The 10,811-nt window shown below is 41.5% G+C and overlaps 1 protein-coding gene across 2 annotated transcripts in view; it reads left to right on the top strand.

Moving 5' to 3' along the window:
* The window catches only part of nrp1 (neuropilin 1), an 83,414-nt gene that overhangs the window by 16,769 nt on the left and 55,834 nt on the right, over positions 1-10,811 (top strand). For both annotated transcript variants that reach the window (XM_015389853.1, XM_015389854.1), the window contains one exon: positions 10,086-10,267. In XM_015389853.1, the coding sequence (XP_015245339.1) occupies positions 10,086-10,267 (182 nt within the window). The remainder of the gene's footprint in view (positions 1-10,085; positions 10,268-10,811) is intronic.

Here is a 10,811-nt window from a genome sequence, read left to right as displayed (position 1 = left end):
GAAACCCTGTATAAAATAACTATGTGTAATGATTCTCTAGAAAAGTCACATTATATTAATAGTATTATCTTGTATAAACATATCGTGACTCTAAAATAAAAGTTATTCGTTTGTGACATTGACTTCTGTCTTGAGTTCATTATCTGACGCACGCAGAAACACACCAGGAACCTGGAAACATTTAAAAAATACTGAATTACAAAAAACATTTAAAAAACAAACATGTTTCATTGATATATATACAAAAATGAATATTAGGAACTATATTTATCAAACATTATACTGGGCAAGTAAAAATTGTTTCTGGGCAAATGAAATGTGAAAGTCAGTCATGTGAAAGGTAAAAATCGTTAACGTCAACCCCTGCACATATCATCGCCAAACTGTCCATGGATTGTTGGGGGACAGTAATAGTTCTTGGTGAACAGTTAATTCCGACTCTCTTGCAGTTTGCTAATCAGTTTATGACAGGATACATTTGTCATCAGGTAATTTTGCACACAAAAAAGAGCTATTTGCATTCATTCAATATGTGCAAATGAAACACTAACTAAATTTCAATGACAAAAAGTAAATCCGCCATTGTTTGCAGAAGAAAATTTTTTTGTCATCCACATGACCTTTTTCCAATTGGTAGCACTTGTCCATTTGTCTGGAAACTGATGCAATTCCAGCCTGAATCATCCTAAAGCAACATCCCCCCCCCAACAGTGTGCTGTATTCTTGTCACTCAGGGGTTTCATGGTGAGAAGCTGTAACAGGAATATTATATTAGATATTATTGTTTATGTGGTCCAGCTGTAAAGGCCCAGCCTCCTGCAGGGCCACATCTTCCCTCCCTCTCGCTGCCCTGTTATTTTTACCCTTGACTTCTCATTGTTGTAGCGACAGCGCATCATTCGAGTCGTGCTGCCGACCCCTGTGGAGTGCTTTCTCCTTGCTCACCTCTGCCCGCCCCTCGCTTCGGTGTAATCAGAGATCCTCTCAAATGTCAAGGTGGGACAAATGGGAGCCATTCCCTCCAGTAATGACCCCCAGAAATGGGCTGGAGTGGTTCTCTTTCTCTTCTTCTCCCTCTTGCTTTGAGAAAATGTATGGTTCCTTTCACGCCTTTATCATTTGCTTTTTTTTTTCTTTCTTTCTTTATATTTTTCACTAGTTTCCAGCTTTGCTAGGCTGCTTTGTGAATCATATCACAGATTTTCAGGCTGCTGTGTTAGAATATGTTTTCAACTCAGAATTTAATTGACCTATTACACACTTCTCAGTCAGAATGAGTATATAATAGGGCCATTACTGTAAACTTTATGAAGGATTATTTTTTAAATAAGCCAAAGGGTGGCTCGCTTCATTCCTAAAAGCAGACAGAGTGGAAATATTTACATTTCCACTCTGAGTTGTTCTTGTGATGCATTTATCTGAATTCAAACTTGTTTTTATTCTGGGTTCCAGTAAGCAGAAGAAACAAATGCTAAATGTTTTTTTCACTTTGCCATCAGGAAAATTGTTATTTTTTTAACCACAGCCTTTAGTCAAATTCACTGCTGATGTAAGAAATAAGATATGTGAAAGAAACAATAGAGCCCTTCACTATGACATGTCATAAATGCATCTAAGGCTTAGATCTATTAGAAAATTATCATTTAAATTTTTTAGTTGGTAAGAAAGACTCAAATTAGCAATTTGACAATGGCAGTTGTTAGTTTATAGTCTTCGCTCTCCCTACAAGTTCTCTGATTTTAGGAAATATTATCATTTCTAGATGAACGTTTGGGCGGGGCTTACACTTTTCAATATAAAATCAATAACTATATCATCTGAACACTGCTTATTATCAAGAGATGTGCCAGTTTTTGAATCATGAGTTAAAAAGTCAGGGTTAGGGAGCCTGGAAATGTCTGCAGCCGAGTCTTTGTATTTTATATAAGTTCAGTAAGAAGACGATTCAAAATGCTTTACATGGAAAATAAAGAAAAGCACACAGCAGTTGCATAACAATGGCGGATAAGGAAAATTCGGACTATTCAGTTTTCATGGGAAAATTATGGCCACCCAGAAAAAAAAGCCATCAATTAATAACATTGTCAACTTTGCGATTCTCTGTCATGGGAAACACAAGGCAAGCATTGTTTTTGTCCTGAAACCACTCATGTTTATTAGGGTTATAATAATCAGGTTATTGTGACCTATTTGTCACACTTCAAAGGTTCACTTCGCGATAAAACATGCTCTATGCAAGATGAATAATGGTATGTACAACTACTCTTTGGGCCTCAAGGCGTGTCACAGTCTTTAATAGGAGTAAAAAGTAAATCAGCTGACAATGTGGCTTGGCCTGCTCAGGAGTCAGACGCTTGTGGGTCATACATTAGCGTAGGGCAGCCTACTAACAGTAGGATCTATTGTGGACGATTGCTTCTCGTTCTTGTTTTGAACTCTACAGCCTCCACCCATCCATGTTTTAACTTGTAGCTGCCTGAGAAAAATAGACTCCCCCCACACACACACTCACACACCCTTGGGGCAGAAAACTCCTGTTTCACTGTGTGCTTGTATTTCTGAATAAAGGATTATTTATGCATGCTACAGAGGGAGGATGAATGTAATAATAGAGCCTAAACGGCCAAATTCATTAATTTGATTGTTGGCGACAGCAGATCTCTCGACAGGGTAATTAGGGAAGCTAATGGATGCGAGCATGCTAAATCCATCAGTGCTAATGATAATTGCAGCGTAGGAATATGCTGTACAAGCGCGTGGCCAAGGCGAAATTGGGAACAAGCTACGACATCTAAAAATACTCAGCAGCGTTGAGCTGAAAAAAGTGGCTGCGGAGTCGCCCAGAGATGCTTACTGGATGGGTGCAGCTGGGCCTTCCAGAGGGGAAATATCCAGCTTTGCATCCAAGTATTTTATCTCCGTCCATACTGTGGAAACATATATGGTGTGTAGACGCGCCCACAATGAACCACTTCTGAAGCCAGCAGCTCTGATTGGTTTATGGTTTATCCCGCTGAGTGACTTGCCACATTGTGAGCTCCTGCAGCTCTGTTCTCTAGAGGCTGAACATTAGTTGAGATGATGATAGCTTTGACGGTCTGCAAGTTTTTTACACTTTATGGTCAAACATCTGCCAAAGCAATTCCAAATGCAGCTTTGATTAAAGGAAAATCTTTATGTTCAAATCAATCAAGGGGAACATTTTTAGCTTGGCCTTGGATCTAGGAGATGTAGATGTGGTTTACAGAGGTATTTATATACTCTCAATGACTATTTTATTAGGTACATCTCTTCAACTGCTTGTTAACACAAAGGCAAGCCAGTTTGCAGTTAATCAGTGCATATAGGGATCTAGACGTGATAAAAATGACCCACGTAAACCAAGCTTAGAAAGAGGAAGACCATATTAAGTGAGTTTTAGCGTGATCGACTACTTTAACTTTAGAAATATTTTTGGAAAACAATCTCTAAACTCGCAAAATGTGGCACAGCTTAAATTATCCCTCTTACTGTAACTTGTTAGATGCATGTTGCTCTGTGCATTTCTGTGGACAAAATTATTTGGGGGTCAAGACAAGAAACTGCAATCATTGACTTTAAGTGAGACTGATGGAGTCTAAGGAGGTTTGGTTTTAGTTTATGATGGAGGAGAACCAAGCTTGAGGTATACGAATTGTTTATCTCTATGATTTGCTCATTATTAATTGTTCTGTTAAACTTGATTGAAATAAATTCTGCTGAACCTTAGAATACTTTCTCCTTTTTACATTATATGCAGATTACTCCCTATTTGAATATGAACCGGACTGAACAACCATAACAATGAGACCAGTAGAATGTAATTTATTCTCCAAAGTCAGCAGTAACTAGTACAGTAGATGTTCTTTCAACCTGCTTATCCAATCCAAATTGGCGGCTGGCTAGCTCAGGTGCTGAGTCACCCGTCCTGCAAAGAGGAACCTTGGGTTCGTATCCCAGTTTGGGGGAATGAGCTGCCAGTTTGGGTCCTTAGGAAAGACCTTTCATGCTCAGGCCTGCTTTCGGGAGTGACGACCTAGTCGTTAAGGCATTGCACTTGGAACCCTGAGGTTCTGAGTTCAAGCCCCACTCCCACAGATTGCTACTCTGGGTCCCTGAGCAAGACCCTTAACCCGTACACGGATGCGTTAAATACAGAGAGTTAATTTCGTTGCTATGTACTTGTGACAGTGTAATGACAATAAAATGCTGGGGAAAAAATATATGAGGAGCATTTTTGACACCTCGCTGGATAAATACTGAATCAGTTCTAAAGGCAAACAGAAATTTAAGCTAGTTATTAGCCACTTTTGCCTAATAACAGGGCTACTAAGTGTAGCTCAATCTGCCCAGAGCAACTAAGGTATGGCTTAACAGATCAATCACCAAGAAAATGGGGTCCTTTTGACCTGGTTAGGTTAATGAATTTCATTTCCTGTTGGGAGGCAGTGTTGGATTCATGTTAGGTTTAAGTATCCTCAGTCCCATATCAGCATTGGGCCCCTTGTACAAACATTAATAATGTTTTGCCTGGGCCTAGACATGGATTTAATCCCTGAGATCCCTGAGATCAGAGTTTTTTGACAGCTTACAGCGAGGTCTTTCTTTTTTTTTTTACCCATAGTAACTCTCCTTGGACCTCACAGAGCTGTCAAGAGTTGATTGTTTAAGTATTTGTATCTGTGTTTTCAAGAGGTGCTTTGTTAGGTTGAAGGCAACTTTTTTTTTTCTCTATGCCAAGCTATACACTGTCAGAACCAGAAAAAAGAAATCCAGGCAAATGTGTCAGATATTTGTTGTGGATGAACCACAGGCCAGTTGCAAAGAAAAGGCTCTTGTTTCAGGATTTACTGCAGAAAGCTCCAACTTATAAAAGGTCTGATTAAGGAAGCCAACCGATTCTATGAGGCTTATACAGTCTGTCATAGCATTATTTGATTGCTTCCGATTGTATTGCCTTTGTAGAACCATATCAAGCAGACATTTATAGAGGGAGGACAGATTATTTCCATGGGAAAGCTTCAGGCAATATAACCGTTATATTGTTAGACCGCCGGTTTGTCGCCTTCTCTTCAGCTTTTGCACGGAGGACTAATGTTCTCGTTTGACACTAGCGGATTGCTTTTTCTCTGTGCCTGAAGAAAGAAGGCAGCCTAATATGTTTGGGTTGGTGAAGCGAAGGTCGTTGAGAATTACATTCACCCCCTTACTCTCCTACCCCCTTTTCTTTTTTCTCCCCCTTTTCCTCTTTAATTTCCCTGCTGGATTGGCAAACCATTTTCACTATTAGCGCTGTGGTAGGCAGCTCCCTGCGCGCCCAAGCGTGTAAGGGTGTGCGTGTTCTTATCTGTGTGTGTGTTGTGGCCCACCCAGACCCAAAGTAGACCTGACAGATAAATAGTTGCACGGCTCAACTAGATTGTGTTGCTATGAGGGAAAAGAACAGCAAGCAGTGGCAGAAGTCATGAAATGTAAGGGTGGCTACACATCCATGTGAGAAGAGGATTCTAACTTTTACTCAAAAGGTCATGAGGAAATAGAGCAGTGGCAAAACACCAAAACTTGGATTGTGTCTGGGGCTTTTCTAAGTAGGACAAATCTACCGACTTGTTTTATGATCCTAGATAGAGGTTGTACCTGTCCTGTCCCCCCTAAAGACCCTGAACCACACAGGCGAGCACCTGCAGGTGTTTAGAGCGATAGATTAGAGCTCCATCTAGCACAGCTGGCTACAGGAGGGACTTTAGAAGGCATTAAACCACCCAGCCTATCGCTCCCCATAACACCTTCCAGATGATGAGGGCCTGGGTGGATCCGCGTTAGCTGTGCCTGGGAGTGTGGACGAACTGGAGCAGAACCGCTGGAGTTCCAGCTGACGCACCACTCATTTAGGCACAAATAGAGACATTCTGAGGAGAGAGGTTTCCATCATTCACAGTGAGGAAGCCCCCCCACGGGTGTGTCTCTCTTCCATCTGCATTCTATCCCCCTGCTGTGCCGCCTTAACGAGAGGCCATCAGAGCTGATGGTACTCTGGGGTAAAAATGCAGTAAACAGCTTCTTATTTGATTGGTTTGGGAAAGAACGGAGAAAAACGCAGGACAAAGAGCATATCTGCAAATGCTGCTATACCATTGCACCCAACACAATATGCATTTTTAACACTCAGCAAAGCTCCCTCTGCTGTACCGATGCAGCCTGCTCTTCTTCATCTCAATGATGCATCTCAGCATCAATTTTTTAGAGCGCCTGGCAAAGCTCAGCTTTTGGCAGTTGCAATGCGGGGAAGGGTGAGATAGCTGCAGAGACATAGGATCTGAGGTGAATTATAAGTCTGCTGATAGACCAGAGGAGGGCCATGGGAAGATGGATGCTTTCTGCTGTGAGCCAGGAACTGAAGCGAGGAGAGGAGAGGAGAGGAGAGGAGAGGAGAGGAGAGGAGTTAAACTGGTTAATGATGCTGCAGTTTTTCCCTATAAAATCATACCAACTATGCCTGCCCAATTTGTGGCTGAAATAACTTGTGTATATAGTAGACTGGGTGACATCATTCTAAAAGCAGCCGGGCAAATGAACTACTTCATGGCTGTTTGATAAAAGCACAGGCAGAAACAGGCTGTAAACAACCTGTAAAACTATGGTTTTGTTTTACTGAGCAGTTGATAAAAAGGCTAAAACAAAGTGGTGCCTGTTTAAGACTAGCAGCCCTGTTTCTACAGCTGGTGGCCTGACAAATTGGGAGGGGAGAGACCTGGTCTGAAATCACAAAATAATCTCAAGAGAAACATGGAGATGTCAAAGAAACAAAAACAGAGAGGGAGTTTCCTGAAGAAATACAGGTCAATATCTAGAAGAAACAAAACATATAAGAAGGTAGAAGGAGAAGAAAGTATGGTTTCTGTTCCCTCTTCAGAAAGCCAGAAACAGCCAAACATATTTTGTCCTATTGCATTTTATCAGGATTATATGTCACAAGGTAATACATGGGGATAAGGGAACGGCTGATGTGCTTTTCCTGTTTTATATTATAATTCATTGTTTTACATTCATTAGTTTTACACATGCAGATAGTGATTAGTAATTCATTATTGATCTAGTACTAGATTTAGCGCGGTTCGATTGTGTCTGGCAATCAAATGTTCAGCAATGTTCCATTTACACTCAACAGTTATCTCGGTTAATGTGCTCGGACCGTTCTCGGCACGGTTTCAGAAGGGTAGTGTTAATGGGGCTCATGATAATTGTTAGTTTAGGCGCAGTCTGATCATTTATATTGGGTGACAGTGGCGTTGGATGTAGGAGTTTGCCTTGAAATCGAAGGATTGACGGTTCAAGCCCCGACTCAGACTTTCAATGTCGTTGTGTCCTCCTGCATTGTCTACAGATGGTGGTCAGAGGGCCCGGTGGCGCCAGTGTATGGCACCCCCACTTCTGTCAAGGAAACCCCAGGGCAGCTGTGGCTACAATGTAGCTTGTCACCATCAGTGTGTGCGTAAATGGGTGAATGAATTCAGTGTAAAGCGCTTTGGTCAAGTCTCCTGACTTGAATAAAGGCGCTATATAAGTACATACCATTTACCATATTCAAGCCTTGATACTTTAAGATTTAGATGTGGACTTTGACTAGGTCTTTCAAGCATTGATGTGCTTCCATCTAACCTGTTAACCTTTATACATTAACTTTCTTACTAGCCTTGAATGAATCTCAATCCTGCTTTCCACCAACTCTGACACGCTACCACAACATGTTGCTGCAACAAACATGTTTCAAACAAACAGAGGACTAGGTGTGTTGCAGGTAATATGAGCCTGTCAGTTTTCCTACCACAGGCCAGAAAGCTCGACTTTGCTCCTATCTGATGAGAAAACCTTTATCAAAATGTTTGCTGTTTTTTCTACATGGCTTGGAAATTGATAAGTTGTTTTTTTTCCCGCTTTCTTCATACTGCTTTTCAATAAAGGACAGGTTTGTGAAGAGAGTAACGTACAGGTGTCTTGTCAACAGGCTTTTTTACCCTTCTGAGCTGATTATCTCTGCAGTTTCTACAGAGTTATGGTCCTTTTGATTATTGTTGTTCCTTCCCAGAAACTAAGTTGTTATGGACAACCTTTTCTTAGAAGGTTTACAGTTCCCCCCCCCCCCCCCCGTTTTTTAGGTGATCATTGATCACAGGTTAAGGTATCGTCTTTTGAACTGAACCTTGACTAAAAACATCTCTAAGGATTAAACCTTGACCCCTGCGCTAATGTTCTCAAACAGACAGCTGGATTTATACTGAGATTAGATTATTCAGATGGCAGGGTTACATGAAGGCAGATGGTTAAACTTTGGTTTGGATTTCCTTCTATTAAGTCAAGATAAACACACACTTGGAAGAATTTAATTTGCGTTGGCCACTTAAATCTACTGTGACCAAGTATTGACAGTATTTATGGTGGATCTTAAATCAAGCGAGGAAGTCCGCTGATCTGAGCTACGTCATCGAACTGGTTTCTGTAAATAAGAAGAGCCACTTTCTCCTCTTGTCCTGCTACGTAAGCATCTCATCTTGTCTTAATATTTATAAACTTTATTCCCAAATTCTAATAAATACACTTCCTCTTTTCTAAATTTCAATTTTACAAATATTATTTTTCTAAATTCAGCCCAGGGGAAAGAAAAGAGGTAGCAAATCCTGCGTGCTGATACACGTAAAAACCACAACTAAATGGTTTCACCCCACAGCCATTCAAAGCGTAAATCACATTTTGTTGGAGAAAAAGCCACGCATTAACGGAGTTCAGAATCACTAAAGAGCCCAAATGTTTTGACAGTAATTTTGGAATCAGACAAAACTATGAAAATAGGCCCCTATTGGCCAGAGGGGCCATATTTTCTTAGATCGAAGGAGCATGTGTGTATGTGTGAGACTGAATGTGACCACACACCTGCTCCTTGTTATTCTCTCATACATCAAAATTTATTTCTGCCTGACTGTCTGTGAATTGCAGCTTATTCATCTGCTCCTAAATGATGATAGGGGAACCGAATGGCAGGTCACGAGCGTTTGGCCGGGAAAATATTCGACAAGGAGCCGGCAGAGCTGAAAACTTGGCAGGATTTCACATTATGTGTAATTAGAAAGAGTTGAAACCTGAACCTGACCAAAAGAAGGGCTGCTGTCAAAGCTTTGCTCCTGCCGTCACATAGAGTGAAAACACAGCATGGAAAAGTCGTCTCTACCCATCATCTTTCAAACCCACACACATACACAACCATAGGCGGGCACTGGAGTAATAAACCACCAATCAAATGCATTTATCGTAGACTTTTAACAAGTGCCTGAGAGCAAACGCACACACCGCTACGTAGAGGTTGTTCAGACCACCCTCACTGGCTAGACTCTCCCATTTCCCCTTCAGCAGCTTAGGTTTTGCACGCCAGATTCCTTGGACGTGTTTCTGCGCTGCGGCTCCTGTCTCTACAAAGCCGCTCAATTTGTTTACTCCCAAACTCTGCTGTGACTCAGTTCAATGCTCTCCCATTCAATAGCCAGAGGTCTGAAAATCCTTTTTGATGTTTTTGAAGTGTGCGGATTATGAATACCTTTAGTATCTGCTCTGTTTAAAAACAATAATGAACCTCCTGCACTGTGTGTATTTCCTGCATGTATTAAAAAAGGCTGTGTGTGTGATCCTGTCATTAAACGCGACATAGAAGACCATTAAGCTTGACTTAAGTACTTAAAGTATTTAGGTGAATTTAATATCAGTTCTGATAGAAGCGTGAACCCTTCTGTAAGTGAGCATAAATTGCCTCCTGTTCACTTAGATTTGACCTGAGACCTCACTAACACACACACTGTTTTAATTCCACTGCATTACTCACACAATGTGCCCTGTTGCGTGGTGTTTCTGTCCCACTGTGTGTGTACCTCTATGCAGCGCACCTCCTCTAAAATGCCCAGCAGAACTAAAACACAGTTTTAATCATCAACTCGCTTGAGATCAACTACATTGAAGCAGAACATTATACTCCGACTGGCAGCTTGTGACCAACACTGTCTCTGTTGCTTTTTTCCTTTTAGGTATGACTACGTCGAGGTGCGAGATGGCGTGGATGAGAGCGGGCAGCTAGTGGGGAAGTACTGCGGGAAGATAGCCCCCTCGGCGGTCGTCTCCTCTGGAAACCAGCTCTTTATCAAGTTTGTGTCGGACTACGAGACGCACGGAGCGGGTTTCTCCATCCGATATGAGATCTTTAAGACAGGTATGCTGAACGTCTATAAAGCACAGAAACGTATTTTCTAATGCCACACAATTCCTGTCCTTTAGGGGTGCAATACTGTAAATTTAGGATTGTTTATCTCCAACTGAGCTAATCCGAAACTTTTAATTACTTTGTACATGTTAAACCTTGTTATATGAAACAAGGGATACAATTGAGGGCTGGAGATGGACACCATTCTTCCAGTGTTTTAGGTGTTTTTATTAACTTATACCCCATTTATACTACCCTTGAAAAACTGTGCCGAGACAGGTCCGAGCTCAGTAACTGAGATAACTTATCGTGTGTAAATGGAAAGCAAACTGAACTGAACCGAGCTAGACACAACTGAAACGAGATAACTGCAGACCAGTTCCAGAGGTGGGCTCGGCTCGGTTTTTCACTGGCTCAAGAGCGCATGAGCAGAACGCGTCATCCCCGTCTGGCTGCACATCGCGATTCACACTCCATTCCAATAGTTGGCGGTAATGCCCCTCCAGAAACAGAAGAAGAAGAACGACTTCTTCTTCAACTATAAACAACAATC

Source organism: Cyprinodon variegatus, unplaced genomic scaffold (assembly GCF_000732505.1).
Source record: "Cyprinodon variegatus isolate N-32 unplaced genomic scaffold, C_variegatus-1.0 Scaffold476, whole genome shotgun sequence".
NCBI classification, from domain to species: domain Eukaryota; kingdom Metazoa; phylum Chordata; class Actinopteri; order Cyprinodontiformes; family Cyprinodontidae; genus Cyprinodon; species Cyprinodon variegatus.
The sequence above is the reverse complement of the archived record's forward strand: the minus strand, read 5'-3'. Positions and strand labels throughout refer to the sequence as shown.